The 19020-nt window shown below is 42.9% G+C and overlaps 1 protein-coding gene across 2 annotated transcripts in view; it reads right to left on the bottom strand.

The window, feature by feature from the left end:
• Positions 1 to 13490, bottom strand: part of MOSMO (modulator of smoothened) — a 61583-nt gene extending 48093 nt beyond the window's left edge. For both annotated transcript variants that reach the window (XM_033425953.2, XM_004268557.3), the window contains exon 1: positions 13212 to 13490. In XM_033425953.2, coding sequence (XP_033281844.1) covers positions 13212 to 13317 — 106 coding nt within the window. In that variant the 5' untranslated portion in view covers positions 13318 to 13490. The remainder of the gene's footprint in view (positions 1 to 13211) is intronic.
• Between the last annotated feature and the right edge of the window lie 5530 nt (positions 13491 to 19020).

Genomic DNA, 19020 nt, shown 5'->3' with positions numbered 1-19020 from the left:
TTGATATGCAGAACAGAACTTGTATAAAAACATTTAAATAGGCTTCCTGGTACTTTTTTCTCTTAGTGCACTAAGGTGGAAGGAAGAAGGCAGCAATCCAGGTTAAGCATCAGGGGCATCGTACAGCGTGTATGGTAAAAACGATAGGGTCAACCAGGTCTAACACAGTGATACACCCTAGTTTAAAAGAAAATCAGAACTTCCGTGGTGGCACAGTGGTTAAGAATCCACCTGCCAATGCAGGGGACACGGGTTCGAGCCCTGGTCCGGGAAGATCCCACGTGCCGCCAAGCAACTAAGCTCATGTGCCACAACTACTGAGCCTGTGCACTAGAGCCCGCGACCCACAACTACTGAGCCCACGTGCCACAACTACTGAAGCCTGCACACCCAGAGCCCGCACTCCACAACAAGAGAGGCCACCACGATGAGAAGCCTGTGCACTGCAACGAAGAGTAGCCCCCACCCGCCACAACTAGAGAAAGCCCGTGTGCAGCAACGAAGACCCAATGCAGCCAAAAATAAATAAATAAATATTTTTTAAAAAAATCAGATTGCTTTTGGTGACTATATGATGGGCAAATAGCCAATTGCAACATTATATTTTATGTATCACATGTGATAACAGATTAATCCATTTAGTTGCTTAACAACAGCTATCTATCATAGGTGACTGTACTGTGGTAGGTGTTTCAGGTATATTAACTTTGATTCGTACAGCCACTTTGCAAGATAAGAGGTATTATCCCCATTTATAGATGAGGAAACTAAAGCTCAGAGGCCGAACAACAAGTCCAAAGCCACATAGTTGGGAAATGGCAGAGCCAGAATTTGAACTGATTTCTGGCTTCACCCCCATATTCCTTTCACTATAACTTTCTTAATAAAATAATTTTCTAAGAATTCAATGTATCATATATACCCACTTTTATTTTAAATCAAGAGATGGGATTCATGAGGGTGAAGGAGGAACACAGAACTATTTTTTGGTTGGGGAAAATAAAGAATAAACATTTAGGTAATTTTTCAAGCACAAACAAAACATCTACAGCAAAGCCTAAACTAGAAGCCAAGTTTCAACAGGTACTCCTCAAGTTAAAAATACTTAATTTGTACCATTTTGTACCTCAATTGGCATATAAAATACTGTTTTCCTCCTCCTTCCATCCATTCACAGGGCCCCTCAACAAACAGTGACCATACTAGCCAGGACTCACGGCCCCTCCCATGGGGGTTGAATGAGGAGCATTGGATCTAGCCTATTCTGTATCACTTTGCTTCCCCATGGAGAGATCATTTATCCATTACAAGTTCCTTATCTTCCCCATGTCCACTCACCACCATCATGCACCATACATATCACATGCACATTCATGCACTCATACCAATCTTCCTCATCTCCACTGAGTTAATTATATCTCAGGTTATTCCACTTCAGGAAATCTCTTAAACATACATTTTCTGCAAGTCCTTTTTCTTCCTTTGACAGGGCAATTTGTAAGTAAAAAAATGACCCAAAACATTGTTGACAAATGTAAGAAGAATCTCAGTGAAGCACCTATATCACACAGAAGAAATGTCATAAGTTTTAAAGTCAAATTGACAAATTAAAGGATCAGAGAAATAAGCTACCATTTCTTATTCCTTTTTAACTTTTTAAAAGCTATTTATTAGTAATACAACTGTATTGCTTTCTACTATTTTTTTTTGATGCAGAAGTAAATGTTTCAGTTATAACATGGCCTTACAGACTTGCTTAGGAATCTAATTTCTGTATTGACCCAGAGAATCAACTAATCAACCTACAAATTAACTTTCATCTTATAATATCTTTTCAAAGTTGGGAATAACTAGATGGTTGCTGGACCTTACTTTCCAAAATAAAAACCAACTGATAATCTGTCAAAAAAATTAAGAATGAATTTTGTGGACATGCAGTTATTGAACAAAAATTTGGCATACGTAACAATGTAAGTATCGTGTTTGTGAAAATGAGATAAGACAACTAGGAATGCCAAATAGTCCTCTTTCCTGACTAGCTCCTTTCTGCTTTGATATTCGAATTCTACTCACTTCAAACATAACGTCTAAACCAAAATCATCACTTTTGCCCTTAAAGCAGCTCACTCTCCAAAGTTCCCAGTTCTATTCCCTACTCCAGGTTCAAAATCTTAGTGTCAACCATAACACTTCCTCTTTCCTGCCATGTGCAAGCTTGGTGTGAGTGCTACCTAAGGTACGGAGACCAATAAATTTTATGCCCTGTTCTTAAGGAACTTTAAAAATCTACATTAGAGGGACTTCCCTGGTGGCACAGTGGTTAGGAATCTGCCTGCCAATGCAGGGAACACAGGTTTGAGCCCTGGTCAAGGAAGACCCCACATACCATGGAGCAACTAAGCCCGTGCGCCGCAACTACTGAAGCCCGCGCCTAAAGCCCGTACTCCACAACAAGAGAAGCCACCACAATAAGAAGCCTCCACTCGCTACAACTAGAGAAAGCCTGTGCACAGCAACAAAGACCCAACGTGGCCGAAAATAAATAAATTTATTAAAAAAAAATCTACACTAGAAAACAGGGCAAGTAACACACATATAACCATGATATGGATACGCTACCATGAAAAACATGCAAGAGGGAAAAATCACGTTAGGTAGGGGATCAGAAAAGGTTTTTATGAAGACAGCAGTTGACACACGCTTGGAAGATGGGTAGGATGCTGATACAACAGGAACTGCGAAGAGTGAGAGGGCGTTTCAGACTGAGAATAAACAACATAAGCAAAGATTTAGAGATGAGACTATAGATCGTATTTAGGAAACATAAAGTAATACAGAGGGGCTGGAATGTAGATCCACATAGGGAAAATGTAGGATCTAAGGTTGGAAAGGTAAGCAAGAGCCATATTGTGAAGATCCTTGAGTGAGTGCCTTCTGTGCTATGGCAGATGAAGAGTCACTGAAGGTTTCTGTTTCAAGCATATGCAGTGGTTAAGAGCCAGGACTCTGGAGCTAGAGTTCCTGGATTCAAATCTCAGCTCTTCCACTTACCAGCTATGTGACCTTGGGCAAGTTACTTAATTTCTCTGTATCTCTGTGGGGCTAACAGCACTTAGGGATGCTGTGAGGATTAAATTAGTTCATACATGTAAAGTGCCTAGAAAAGTATCTGTCATAAAGTAAATGCTATATAAGTATTTGCAATTATTACTATCCTTATCCTTTAGAAAGATAAATTTAGCAGCGATGTATAGAAATGAACTGAAATGGAAATTTCCCTGTCTTCTATATATGTTTACTCATGCCATTCCACTTTCAAGCACTGCCCAAGTCTTCCTAATTATTTAAATACCATCATTGGTACTTCCCTGACGGTCCAGTGGTTAAGACTCCGTACTCCCAGTGCAGTGGGCATGTGTTCAATCCCTGCTCGGGGCACTAAGATCCCACATGCCGCAGGACGCGGCCAAAAAAAAAAGAAAGAAAGAATTGAGTTTCATAAATACTCATCATTAAATGTATAATCTATTAAGCTCAAATTCTACCTCCTCCTCAACCACCTGGGCAGAAAGTAGTTTCATCACCTATGACACTTATTTCTTATGTATATAACTTTATCTTCCCAAACACAGTACAGGTTCCTCAAGGATAAAATACTTTTTCATTTGCTTAAAGGCAATCCCTCAGAATATTTAGTACAGTTCCTTACAGACCACACATACCTTAATAAACATCTGTTGTGAGACTGTCTGGAATAAAGTACAGTGGTATACGAAATATCTATGGGAAGATTTACAGAATACTCATAGTAAATTAAAGATTTATTTTATTAAAATGGATGGTACTTTATAAATGAAATGGTCATATAAATGAAATGGCTTTGGAAATCTCTGCCTTAATTTGAACATGTCCTATCTATTTTTGAAAAAAATTTCTATTATTATAGCTGAAAGTAGACCCAATAATGTTCCATGTGAATAACTTACTGTGAATAGACCACAAGTGGGAAGACCTAGTGAAATTCTCCTCTCCCATTTTCTTACTTGACCCAACCAACTGCATTTTCTTTACTCTTTTTAAATCTCTAACGATAGCAGTATATGGTCTCTGGTTGAACAGATCTATATTAAAAGTCAGCAGCTGCCTTTTTGCTCAATATACACAACAGCAAGTGTCAAAATACCAAATGTGACCTTTTATTTATAGCAAAGCTAGTATAAAGAGACATAAAAAGTGCAGTCTTTTCCTCCCAATTAAAAAAAAAAATTCAGCAATTCAAAGAAATGTTTGCTTCAGAACTGAAGTCATATACTGAAACTTCATGTAAGCAAATTATACTTGCTGGTTTATATATACTCATAAATACATGTAAGTATCATTGATAGCAATACCCAAATCTTTATTTTGTCAACTCTAAGGCAATAAATCCCAAAGGACTACTGCGTCCTACTTGCCCATGTCATATTCAGTAAGGATATGTAATTTAGCTGTAATTTACAGCTAATGAGAGAATACATAGTAAAGTTTACAGAGGTATATTATTGAAAAGTGATTTTGATCCAGATATTTACTTTTAGGTACCTTGATTTCTAAGGATCCTTAGGTTCCCTCATGCTCTTATCTAACCTCTCTAGTATTTCAACAATAGCTTTGCTAAATATTACTTTTTCATCAGTCTACAGTCAATAAAGAATAAAATAATGTTACCACTACCCCCAACCTGTTGTTACCAGTGGACCAGGTTTTATAAGTATCAAACTTTTCAGCAGCTAGCTGCTAGTTGGGCAAAGAATTCTAAAAAGTACTTGGAAAAAATGTGTAATTTCAGTGCTTGAAAATAAAACATTCTGACAGCCAAAAAGATATGAATGTCATGTTTACATAAATCATCATAAACAAAGTTATAAATATGAAATTTATACCTATACATTGTCATTGCTGTCACTGTACAACCTAATTTCTTGGGTTACTTAGAAGATATAAAACAAGGTCACTATGTAAACAATTATCCATTCAGGTTGCACGATTAAGCTCTTATTTATAATTCAATAATAACAATTTCATAAACAGTAATACTTTACTACATGTCTAAATTTCCCCTATAAGATTATGTAATATGGCCCACTGCTTAAGTATGCATTGAAATAGGGTATGAAAAAATTCAAAGACTCACAGTTGCACTGAGGAAGCTAATGACAACTAGAAGAAATTTTATGCCATAAACAAAAACTAAATTTTCAGTTGTACTATTTGCTATTATACAGTTGTACTATTTGCTATTCAGTTGTACTATTCTATTAAGAAACAACTATCTCATATATTTCAAACTTATTTTCAGCCTTTGAGGTGAGACTAATTGACTCTCTATACTCCAACTGTAAAGCTTTACAGACCACTATATCCCTTTAAAAATAACTTCCGGGACTTCCCTGGTGGTCCAGCGGTTAAGAATCCGACTGTCAATGCAGGGGACACGGGTTCGATCCCTGGTCCGGGAAGATCCCACATGCCACGGGGCAACTAAGCCCATGTGCCACAACTACTGAGCCCATGCGCCTAGAGCCTGTACTCTGCAACAAGAGAAGCCACCGCAATGAGAAGCCCGTACACCGCAACGAAGAGTAGCCTGCCACTCACCACAACTAGAGAAAGCCCGCACGCAGCAATGAAGACCCAGCACAGCCAAAAAAAAAAAAACTTACGAAATAAATGATTTTCACAGTGCGCTGCAGATATTACTCTAATCTACAGAAGAACAGAAAGTTGGGGTCTGAACCTGCATAACAATTGGAAGTACTGCAAGAGGTATTAAGTACATCTGAATGACATAATTTTTATTAATAAAAAACCCTCAACGACAACTTGTCTAAGATCAATTACATGGCTAGCAAATAGTGGGACTGGGATTTGACTACATGTTGATTTAGCCCCCAAAGCTGTGAGCCCTTTCCACTATGCCAGGCTGCCTTTCACTTAGAAAACCTCTTTAGTCTGTTCCAGAAACATATAAACCCAATGCATTCCTTGGTTTTGGTACTTACGTGTATCCCATTAAGCTTATATCACCACTACAACTGACCTCAAAGTCTATCTTCCCAGAGACCTCCCCTCCCCAAGTAGGACTTCAGAAATATTCAATACAGACACATCGTGTTGCCTTAAATCTTTTTTAGAACAAGGCAAGATATAAGTAAATAAATAACACAAATAATACAAAAGGGAAATATTTTTAAATTCAGATGTTTTGATCTTTCATATAATAATACTAACATTTGAGCATTTGCTATGTATTAGACCATGTGCCAATTCTTCATATGCCACATTTTATTTTCTCACAAGCATCCTTTGAGATAAATGTATCATCCCCATTTTACAGCTGAGAAATCAAATTACATGCCCCAAATCATAAAACTCATAAAAAGGGAATCCAAGAATCAAATCTAGATATGTCTGACTCAAATCCCATAGGACCATTTTACTACACTGCAACTCCAATACAAACTCAATATTTATGAGGAAAGGGGTTAAACAACAACACTATTTTAGGACACACTAAGCTGAACAGTGGAGGACTGACGTATACGACTCCTACTATGCCAGCTTTGAAAGGGGCTCAGGCAGTCTAGTGAAGAAAAATTCAACAAGTCTGGTTGCGTCTAATAAATGCAACAGCAGTCATCACTCTGTAATATCTTTTTCGGAATTTCCTTCCTCTTAGATTTTTCCATTCTCTCATGGCTTCTGTCCATGTTCTTGGTCCCAAATTCCCCTTCTCCAAACTTTTAGGCCAACTAGCTTACACCCTTCATCCTGAAGTGGCTACATCTCTGTTGATAATGGTAAAAACAGAGGCTTTCTGGAACTAAGGTTGTAAAGGGAATAAATGCTTTGTTCAGGAATTATCATCTCATATTGGAAAATCTGGCCTATGCTGTGAAATTCACAGTATTATAAGTGATTTCAAGTTTCGAGTATGACCTGTGAGCACTGTAAAAAGACTGGCCTTTGATTTTGGGGGTTCTTTTTGGCTGTACTGGGTTGTGGCACGTGGGACCTTCCTTGAAGCATGCAGGATCTTTCATTGTGGTGCGTGGTCTGTTCGTTGCAGTGCAAGAGCTTCTCTCTAGTTGTGGCGTGCGGGTTTTCTCTCTCTAGCTGTGAGGTCTTTGAATTTTTATTCAAAGTTCTTATTTGATATGTTGAAATAAATAATACTGATAATGTTACTTTTTAAAAAAGGAGGACTTCCCTAGTGGTGCAGTGGTTAAGAATCCACCTGCCAATGCAGGGGACACGGGCCTGAGCCCTGGTCAGGGAAGATCCCACATGCCGCAGAGCAACTAAGTCCGTGCGCCACAACTACTGAGCCTGTGAGCCACAACTACTGAGCCTGTGTGCCACAACTACTGAGCCTGTGTGCCACAACTACTGAAGCCCATGCTCCTAGAGCCCGTGCTCTGCAACAAGAGAAGCCACCGCAATGAGAAGCCCACACACCGCAATGAAGAGTAGCCCCGCACAGCAACAAAGACACAACGCAGCCAAAAAAAAAAATCTTCCATTAAAAAAAAAAAAAAAACAAGGAAAAAATTTTATACCCCTTTACCATTATGAAGAAATGTTATTCTTGGAAGGCAAAGAAATTTACTGGCCCAAATTTCCATCAACTGATGAATGGATAAATAAACGGGGATATACCACACTAGTTGGCAATAAGAAGAAATGAACTGCTGATACTTGCTATAATATGGATAAATCTTGAAAATGTTATGCTAAGTGAAAGAAGCCAATCACAAAAGACCACATATTGTATGACTCCATTTATATGAAATGTCTAGAATAGGCAAATCTACTAAGACAGAAAGTAGACTGACTAAGAACCAGGAAGGTGGAGGGTGACAGCTAAGGCATCTGGGGTTTCTTTTTGGAGTACTGAGAATATTCTAAAACAGACTGTGGTGATGGTGGCACAACTTTATGAATATACTAAAAGCCACTGCACTGTATACTTTAAATAGGTGAATTTTATGGTTATGTGAATTATATCTCAATAAAGCTGTTTTTAAAAAAGAAATGTACTGGAAAAAGACTCAAAAGGCCATTGAAAAAGTTTTGTTAATGCTTTTTAAATTAAAGAAAAGCACAATCTCAAGATTTTTGCCCTCTTAGGTAACCCAATTATGTCCTTCTCTGTAAGTCATGTCCAAGATGATTAACAAGACAAAGTTATAGATAGGTTTGTTTGTTTAACAACTGATGTTACAGAGCTCCTTCACACCAAACCAACTTTGTGATTACTGAAGTTGTCACAGTTCAGGAGAAAGGGCTTGTTATTTAACAATTTTCTAGTATTTAATAAACGGGTCTGCTTGGGAAGCTTGTAATTTTAATGCTTTAAACCAAAGACTCCCAACTTGTAGGCTAGGATCTACCTAAAGATCTTGAACTCTTATGTGATAGATGTCAAGCCCACAGTCCCCTATCTGAGGTTTACCAGCATTTCCTGTGGAGAGCGTAGTGAGTAACAGAATGGGAAATGAAACCCTCCCCACAAAGTCTTTTATTTCCCCAAGCATCTGCCAGTCTTTGTACTTGAGGAAAAAGAAAATTCTTCCTTGCAAAATGCCAGCCATATCCTGGGTTTCAACCAGGTAATGCTTTTTTTCCCATTTCTGATGTTTCTATCCATGAGGGGCGGGGTAGAGGTGTGGCTGTTAGAATATTTTAGCTTATCTGCGTCCCCTCACTCAATCCTTCTCAGATCAGGAGGAATGACTTCATCTGACTGACAGTTCAGGAGAAAAAACTGGGCATAAGTGGTCCAACTTTTTGCCCTTGGGAGCAAGTTTCCTAAAGGGAGCATTCATCTCTTCTGTTCTTTCATGCTGGAAGTCTTATAGGGCAGGTCCCAAGTCCTGCCTGGGATTGGACAGTTAAGTCTGTTCAATTTTGAGGCCCAGTAAGAGGAAGCGACTTGTCCAAGGATATAAGCCACATTCTCCAATATCCTCTTTATCAATAATATTTTGGCTCCTAATTATCTTATTCTTTTTTTTCTCAATTAGTTCAGAATATAAGTAGGGAAGAGGGTGTTATTGAGACTCCTTAAACACCCTAACATCCAATCTAAACAATTTTAAAAAGAAAAAGAATGAGAGTAAAAAAATAAATAAATAAGGTGGCAGTCATTATATCTTTAAAAGTTTGTGCATAATCCGCAAGCTATTAGAACAAACTCAGGAAATGCTATCACACACAGATGAAAATTAAAGGAACACGCTTTCTCTGTATTGGGGCCAGTACTATAAAAACTGCTGGTATGAAGCACGGTCCATAATATTATGGTAATATAATATTAGTTGGGATTTTAGGAAGTTCTTCTACTCAGCTTTTTGTTTTAGGATATTTCATTTCCTTTTGTGGTAGTTCAAGTAGAAGCTGAGGAGTAGAGACACTAGAATATGGAGATGAGAGACTGAAAGAGGAGAAACAGTGATGGAGAAGTCCAAAGCCAAGAGGGAAGACAAATTTATTTGACTTACACTAAGCCTGGCTATATTATTCTTGATGTTTCTTCATTTCCAAGAACATCTAATAAAGAAACTGTGTCAGTTCTCACAGTAATAAGTTCTGAGCTTTAGTTTCAAAATTGGGATTCCGACACCTGTTATAAACTAGAACAGCAATATAACAATATCTAACTTTTACTGAGCACTTCCTATGTGTCAGGCACTGTTCTAAATGTTTTACATGGATTAACTCAATCATCACAACAACCCATTGAGATGGATACTATTATTACCCTTATTTTACAGAAGGGGAACTATAAGGAGAGAGGCTAGGTAACTTTTCCAAAGTAACAGAGTTAGTAAGTGATAAAGTCTGGATCTGAATCCTAAACTTTCCCTTACTAGTTTACTGCAGTGGTTTTCAAACTACATTCTACAGAACCTTTCAGGCTCCAGGAGTTCTATTTTCAAAATATATTTTGTTCATTTAAAAAACTGCAGTAAAAACATCACAATCAAGACTTTTGTACAATGTATAATGCACCAAACGGAATCAACACATTAACTTTTTGCTACCAGGTGAAGTCACTTTTATGCAGATCTTAGCATAAAGCTAGTCCTGTCACCTCTGAGATCTTAAACTGAACTTCCTGTAAATGTTTCATTGATTTGGAAAGTATAACTCTGCACTGATTTTTTTTTTTTAAACTCAAGACTGGATCTGTCCAGGTAAAAGTGTACAGTGAGCATACAAGCTCAAACACTAGGCAAAGTTCAGGTGCATCTTATCACAATGCAAAAGCACAAGAGTGAGCAAAGGAACATACCATACCATCTCATTCATTTTACATTTTGGGGGGCTTATTGTCTGACATATTTAGCCGCAAGAAATACGGGTTAGGGAATTCCCTGCCAGTACAGTGGTTAGGCCAAAAAAAAAAAAAAAAAAAACGGGTTAGATACGATTTTGAACAATTTCCCCCTGTTCTTACTATCTCCTCCTATTCCTCTTTCTAGCCACAGAATATTTAACTGAAGATATCTTGAGATGGCAAGGGAAACTGTTAGAAAAAAAAATCACCGCCTCCACGCCACTTCAGCCACACATCACCACTGTCACACTCTGGACCTTGTGCCCACAATGCCCTGCCCTTCCATTCTGCTGTATCAATCACTCCCAGTCAAGTCTTCAGCTCCACTGGGCCCAGGTCAACTATTCCACTGACCATATACCAACTGCTATTCAATGACCAATATACCAGCTTTTTCCCTTTTCACTTTCACTCTTTATCCAGCTAAGATTTCATGAGCCATCATTACAATATTTTGACTAACACCCTAAACACCTTTGCTCCTCTGTCATTCTGTTGCATGTATCTGGCAAATCCCAACCCTGAATGAAGCCTTCTATTGGCTTTCACCACACACTGGTGACAAAGTAGTTGAGCACTACCAGAGACAGTCAACAAAGCAGATCCGTTATCACACTGTATGTTCACGACCACTGACTTCAATGAAGTGTCCACACTGCTAGATAATCCTACTGTCTCTGGTTGGCATGCTTTCTCTCACAACTATTTATTTATTTCAAACATCTTCTACTTCTTTCAAACCTTGGACTTCTTCTGTCCCTCCCATCTCCAAGGCAACTCACAGCAGATGACTTTGCCTAATTTGAAGGAGTTGTCTTCATCCTATTCTTGCTTTCTTTCAAATATAAGAGAGCATAACATCTCAGGAATGTTATGCTATTACTTATCTCTCTCTTCCCTCTCTCAACTCTATCTTTCCCATGGACATTTAATCTATTTTATACATTGGGATTCCACTTGAAACTTCTTTACAAAAAAAGATCTGCTAGAACAGTGAACCTCTTTGCCCCTAAGTATGTTAAGTCTCAAAGAAAGTCTCATAAAAGGAGTCATTGCACACATAATCAGGATAAAAACAACAACAGGTCATGAACTGGACATCACACATATAACTATAAACTAGTACTAACAATGACATCACCAGCATTTTCAGAAACAAAGCCCATAGTTTCACCAAATTCTAAATCATTGATATTTTCTTTATATGCTTTACAGTTTAAAAAATTGAGATATAATTAACATATAACATTGTGTATGTTTAAGGTGCACAAAGTGTTTGATACATTTATATATTGCAATATTACCACTGTAGCATTAGCTAACACCTCTATAGGGTCACATAACAATCATATATGCTTTACAATTAAGAGCTCTGCTAAGACTATATAGGCAAGAAAAGGAGCAGAAATTTTTAGAGTGTTATTTTAATAACCAGTAAATCTGACGGCATGATTTTGTGTTACTAGGTCTAGATGGGGGAGAGAACGGAGGAGGAAGCAACAAATGTCCCAGCCACAGCTTTTTTTAAGGGCTAAAAATATTGCAGGATAAATACAGAACCATAAGTAATACTTAAGAAGTAAGTTTGACAGCATAGTGATACATTCTTACAACAAATTATTCATGGAGGGAGTCTGACATTCCCACCCCCCATTATTCCCTTCATCTGCACTGAACAAGCAGTTAGAAAACAAGCTCATTCCTTTATTCCCATCAGCTCTCCTGGCAGCTGTTACATTAATTAAAGGTTTGGTCTCACAGGTCTGGGTGAGTGTGAGTGAGTGAGTGAGTGTGTGTGTGGGAGGGTGGAGGGTGGAGGGTGGCCCGAGCTGAGAAAAATCGTGCAAGGGCATTCACCTAGGATACCCTTCAGAAAGATGCCTGCCTCTTTCCTGAGGGCGCCACCTTGTCCCTGCTGCCCACAGCTCCGTGGTGTTACAGCAGGCACTGCTACTGGGCTGCCTGCAACTCTAATGTGTTATTTAATTTTGAAACTACTATTAGGATCGCTAAAGCGTTTTGTGATGCTCCATAAAATGAAGTTTATTATTAAGGTTATTACAGCTCCGGGGCCTAAAATAAAGCAAAATTATAACCACACAGACGTCAAAGGGAAACTCGGAAGCCACATGCATCTCAAACACTGCCAAGTGGGCAGGGGCTGGGCGGGGGCGCGGGCAGGGGGCTCTCATCCGGCGCCCTCCACCGGCACCACTGCTCCCGGCACCATGAACCCGGCCCCGCCCGGACCTCTCCCCCGGACGCCGCTTCCTGGGGAGGAGTGGGGGGACGTCAGCGGTCGGACCCGACTCCTCTTGGTCTCTCATCGACCATCAGCTCTCGGGTGTCTCTCACACTCCATAGGCTGCCTCGCTCCCGGCCCCAGCCTCCCCGGCGGGTTTCTAATTCCTCACAGTGCGCCTCAGTTTCCTCCCGTCTCCCACCTTGACTTTTGTTTGTTTAAGTCCAGGACTAAGCTCCTTCCTCCACGGTCCCTCAAGTCGCCGGCTGTCTCCCCTCACTCTCCCTCCCCGGTCCAGGACCGCCAGCCCTGCCCAGGTCTCCTCGCCCTTCCGCCACTTAGCACTCAGCCTGGGGCGCAGCTCCCCTCCGCCCGGGGGTCCCGCTAGCGACCCGCGCGTCCCCTTCGCCATCCCCTCTGCCCCTCGGCCACCCGGCCCGGCAGCCCGGATCGCCTCTCCGCCCCCTTCTCCTCAGGCCGGCCTCCGCCTCACACCCTCCAGCCCGGTCTTCTCCTCAGCCGGGTCTCCCTTCCCCTCCCTTCGCCCTCAGCCAGTCCTCCATCCGGCCCCGCGCGCCCGCCGCTCACCGGCGGACTCCCCGGTGTTGATCCAGTCCGGGTTGGCGATGCTGGCGATGGCGAAGATATCGGCGGCCAGAAAGAGACATCCTGAGATGATGGTCAGTTTATCCATCTCCCCGCCCCGCTCCCCCCACCCCCCGAGCCCCGGGCAGGCCGCGGCCTCACGCCTCCCGCCCCATGGGCCGCCGCCGGGGCCAGGAGACCCCGCGCCGCCGCCTCGCGCCCCCTCGGCCCCCGCGCGCCGCTCGCGCCCTCCGCGCGCCCGGGACCAGCAGCCGCGGCGCGGCCCGCACAGCCGGAACCGCCGCCCGCCCCGGAACTGCTCGGCCAGCCCGCCCCTCACCCGGAAGCGAAGCCGCGGCGCTGGCGAGGCCGGCTCCGGGTCCCGGCCGGCGACGAGTCTGTTCCGACCTCTCGGTCCTGCCCTGGCACGCGACCCGGACCCTCCGGCCCTCCCGCCTGGGGCCCCGCTCCGCCCGACTTCTCCTGGGCCGCCCGCCTCGCTGTCCTGGACAGGGCAGGAGCCGCCTGTCTTCAGCAGGAGGCGGCCCCGAGCCCGCGGAGGGAGTCGGTGACAACGCCTTGTCACCTTGTGTTACCATTGCCTCTGCCCTATCTGTCAGCCCCGGGACTGCGCCTTTTAGGAAATGGCTATGGACACCTGCTGTGCGTCAGGCACTGTAGGTGTAGGTGCTGGGGCTGCTGGAGTGGACCTGAGAAAGTTTTCGTTCTCAGGAAGCTTACCTCCTGGCGGGGAAGAAACAGAAACTGTTAAAAACTGATCTTTAAAATAAAGATAATGTTAGGTGTTGATCTATTAAGTTGGGGGTCGGTCTGATGGGGGGTTTAGGGGGCGGCGATGGTACATAGGATGGTCAGGGAAGGAAGGTTACACGGAGAACGCCAGGTTCATAAAAACCTGATCTATGAAGATCTGGGCAAGACTGTTCCAGACAGAGGGAAAAGGAAGTGCAAAGGACATTCGGGGAGCGGGCAAGGAAGAGGTTGGCCTGTTCAAGGAACCGCAATATATCCTGTATGGCTGGAGAGTGGTAAGAAAAGACAGAGGTGGGCAGAGACCAGATGTAGGACTTTAAGAGCCATGATAAAGAGTTTGGCTTTTGTTCTAAATGCAACGGGAAGGCACCGGAGGGTTTAGAACATGAGAGTGACAAGGGCTTATTTAATCGGTAAAGAGAGTGTCGATTGTAAGTGGGGAGGGGCAAGAATGAAAGCAAGGATACCAGTTAAGAAGCACAGTAGTCCGAGAGAGAGAGATGTAGCTTTAGCTAGGACGAGAGTAGTGAAGATAGGGGATGATGGGCAGATTGGATGTTTTGTAGGCAGAGGGAAGGACTTGCTGATAAATGGGGGAGAGGTTGAAAGAAAGAGAGGACTCAGGGAATGACTTCTAAATTTTTGGCCTGAGTAATGGGGTGTTTGATGATACTGTTTATTGAGGTGGGATGTGGGGAGGGGCTTAGCTTGGATGGAGAATCAGAAAATAAACAAGACACTGGCATAATTTATTAGCAATACAGATGGCCTACCATATACAGTTTTGCTATCTAGTGGAGATTTCCTTTTCTTCCATGGCTCATGGACTAAACCACCATTAACCCTGACTTTGAGTCCAGCTCTTTCTTTCCCAGTTAGTTCCCCATGAGACGCTCATTTTCTCCATAAACGCCACCTAGGTCATCTCTAGAAAGACCTAGAAGAGTGACATCTGTCTCTATTTTTGGAATGCCTACATGTCCACAGAACTCAGCAAGTTTCAAATTCCACCAATCCAACAGCCTTGCAGAAGTGCACAGAGTTATCAGTATCACCACATAGATTGGGCAAGGAAGTTTGATTGCTAGCCTGCAGACTTTCCTGTCCAAACATTGGTCTCTTGGGGGTGGGGGGGTAGTTTTTTATTATTATTATTAAACCATTCATTTTTCCTCTGCCACAGAAACTGATACAAGCTGATTTATATGTTCCAGGGATTTAGACATAATGTATATCACATTACTGCAGGAGGTTTCACTGTTTATTGTTGTTTAAACACTGGAGAAGTTTGGTGGAGTCATATTCTTGGCTTCTTTCTGGTGTTTCTGTTGCCAAGTAATAGAAGAAACTCCAACTATACAGTCCTGAATTCTCAAATAATGTCCACTGATGTTCACTACTGGGCAGTTGATGAGAATCCTAGGGTGAAATGTTGGAACATTTACCTATTCTAACTCCAGCTAAGTGGAACTATGACTTGATTCTTGTGTTTAAACAATACAAGTTTAAATCCCTCCTTCTACCCAGGCATCCCTTCCTGGTCCCTCCAGCCTTTGCCCCTCCACGAAATGTTCTGGATCTAAGATTAAAGCATAAAAACAACCAGTACACGGTTAAAAGGATTTAAAACATTTTTTTAACCAGGTTAATAGCTGCATATCACTACAGACAATAGTCACCTATCCCATTCCTTACCAACCAGGATGTGGGGTGGGTGGCATGGGTAGGACCAAATACTCTGTTTACAGATTTCCCGTTAATCCCATTAATTGGGGGCTGTTTTTAGCCCCAAGTCTCATTCTTGCTTGCCAATGTACCTAGTGTTTCAAAGTCTCAAGTCTCTCAGGACAGGACAGATCAATTCTGTTCTCCTCTATATCTCAATCTAGATTTTAGTAGAGACAAACCCTAGGAGTTAGGGACAGGTGGCGTGATGGAGTAAAAAAAATACAGAACTATATTTTAGTCCTGCCTGTGCTACTGACTTGAACTTGGGAAAGTCATGTCACCTCTCTGGGCCTCTTTCCCCTATCTGACCAACAGACTCCTAGAGTCAGGCACTCTGCTTCAGTGATAGAACTTCCCCATCCTCTCACCCCTAAGCAAACCAGCTAGGGCTTTTCTATTCAGAGAGAGGATGAGCCATGAGGCTACTTAAGGCAGAAAAGCCTTGAGGACCCGGAAGAACATAGAAGGCCCCCAGGAGGGAGCTATGCTGGCAGCCTGAAGTCGTAAATAGTCATTCCGTGGTTGTTAAAGGGCCGTGAACACAGCGTGCTTTATGGTGATGGATGGTAGGCTTCAGCCCAGCAGAGGCTGAGTCCAAATGGGACCTCAGGGAGAGCTGTGGAGGGGAGTGTGCAATCACTCTTCTCTTTAAGGAGGATCTTTGACCTGACAGGATAGAGAACACACTACCTCCCTGGAGGTTAAGTTTACCATCCAGGCTAAGAATGTGGTGGATGCACCACATGTGTTCACCTGGGGTTTCTGGGACTTGACAAAACAAAAGAGCTAAATCCAGAGGTTAATAGTCTGTGCCTTGAGCTCAAGTCTCATTTAGTCTCACGGATTGGGTTCTGCTGGAGCTGACTTGGAGACAAGAGATTATTGTCTACTGTGCAGGAAGTTTATTAGGGTGTGCTCTTAGGATCGACTCCTGTCGGGGAAGGGAAGGAAGCAGGATTGGACAGAGGGAGCAGTTTGACTGTGGTGCAGTCACAGGAGGCTTTGGCAGAGCCCAGGGGGAGCTCTGAAGCTGGGATGGCTGTTCTGAGTTGTTCTGAGTTGGAGTAAAGGGGCCAACCAAGCCTTTGTATCTCTGCATGGACCAGTCATTGGATGTTAGTCATGGGGCATGACCTTGGGTAAGGCGGCTCTCCAGCCAAGGACAGTTCCTTGAGAGAGCTGACAGCTGAGAGCAGTCAACCTACAACCTCCCCAAGAGCTAGGGCCTAGGTTCTCCTGTCCTGAAAGGGGACTAGGCATGACAGTGCGGCACTTGCAACAGTGCACCCATTGTGCTGCACAGATCCACTTGCTTCTTTTTCTATTCTGAAAGCAGCACCTTTAGGACCCTGGTGGACGTCTTTTCCTGTGGGAAACTTATAAGAGGAAAGTTAGTGGGACAAAGTATAGCTCTTGCTGCTGCTGCTGTAGCTCACCTTAAGGTGTAACTGACATACTCATCATTTCCCTCCTCTCCTATCCATCCTAGGTTCCTCTCACCCTCTGCTAGCACCTCTATACTTCTCAGGCTGTGGCTACTGTTTTTGTCCATTTACTGTAAAATAGGCCAAAGGAGAACTAAGAGACACCAGGTGGATCATGTGGGTGCCACATCATTCCATTTTACTACTCGTGAAAAACTCTACAATCTTAGTGCCTCCCTGTGCTGAAGGCTACGTATGCTTCTCCTCTACTGGGGATGGGGTCCTCATTATTACCTGGGCAGCAGGTCCAGCTCCAAAATCCCATCTTAGCATCTACTCTTTCCTGTTGTCCCTGGCACAAGCTGTTGCAGGTTGGGTTCTCTAGGAAATACTCTTGAGTTGCAGGACATTTATTGAGGAGTGCTCTTGGGACCCACGTCTGTGGAGGGAGAGAAGGAAGCAGGATCTGGCAGAGGGAGAAGTCGGGTTGCAGTGCAGCCATAGGAGGACCTCAGCAGACCCTTTAGGGAGCTCTGAAGCTGGGATGTCCCTCTAGAGTTGTTCAAGTTGGGCTGAGGGAGCCAGGTTTTTTACCCTGCATTGATCAGTCACTGGATGCTAGCTGCCCCGGGTAGGTGTGATTTGGGTAAGGGGTTCTCTTCAGCTAGTGGCAGGGTTGGGGTGGAGGGAAAGGAATAGGTCCTTCAGTCCTGAAGGGGGAATCTGGGCAGCACAGCATCCATAACAGTTTGTATCCTTCAGCTCCACCAATCAGTGTGATCTTGGCATTCACAATAAAGAGCTTTCAGTCTGGGATGGAGGGAAGGTGGATGGACCCTGTGTGCCAGGTACTGATATGCTCCCCTCACAGGACCTTAAATGCTGATGTGCTTTATTCCTTCAAACTCTCACCATTCTCTACCGATAGGAAAATGGAGGAAAAGGATGCATTTCATAATAGAATTAATTTCGTGTCTGGACAGAAGCCTTGCCAGACTGGAGGAGGAAACAGGCAATCTATCACAAGGCGCTACCTGCAGGAGATGCCTTGATGTTGAGAGTAACAGGGAATGGGATGACTCTTTGCATTTCCTCTGTCGCAGCCACTACAACACAAGATTTATCCAACCGGAAATCTGCCCTGGTTTATTGTCTGGGTAGAGCCACAGAAACAGCTGAATAAGCTGGGACCTCCCAGTTTACCATGGAAATCTTTGCACACTAATAGGTGCTTGATTACTATTTGCTGAAGGCATGAACACAAGAGGCTTTGCCTTTCTATTTCATCAGAGTGGGGATGACAATAGGACCTACTACATTACATTGTTTTCTATTTCTTCTTTATTTTTGATACTTCATACTTTCCTCAAATTGTCCACTCCATCTGCTTTTTAAATCTAAGTTCCAAGAGGATAGAGCCCTTGCTTGTTTTGTCTACTGTTGTGTCCCCAGCATCAGCAAAAACCACAGAGCGGGCTTCCAGTAAATATTTGCTGTATGAGTAAACGTGTCTGGGGGAGGAAGAATTATTTTGGAAAAAAAAAAGAAGGAAGAATTAATTCCTCTCCTAATCGTGACTCATTTTTTTCAGGTCACCCTTGGCCTTTTCTTATTCAAAACATCCGTGAAAAAAGCGCAGTTCCAAAGCAGTTGGCGCGGTTGATATAACAGTATTTGAAAACACCATTATCGGGAGCGCAGCAGGGCATCTGTGCTCTTGTATGAACTAGCTATGATCTTCCTCCGTAGACCATTCACATCTTTGAGACACCCTCCTCTGGGCTTCCTCCACCGTCTCCATTTCCGTTTCCCAAGAATGGGTGAGGAACCCACTGAGCCAGGCACTGTGCTAGTCCGTAGAAGTTTTGTTTTTCTGCACCAAAATT

The sequence above is a fragment of the Orcinus orca genome, chromosome 16 (genome assembly GCF_937001465.1).
Source record: "Orcinus orca chromosome 16, mOrcOrc1.1, whole genome shotgun sequence".
NCBI lineage: Eukaryota > Metazoa > Chordata > Mammalia > Artiodactyla > Delphinidae > Orcinus > Orcinus orca.
This window is presented reverse-complemented; position numbering and strand designations above follow the sequence as displayed.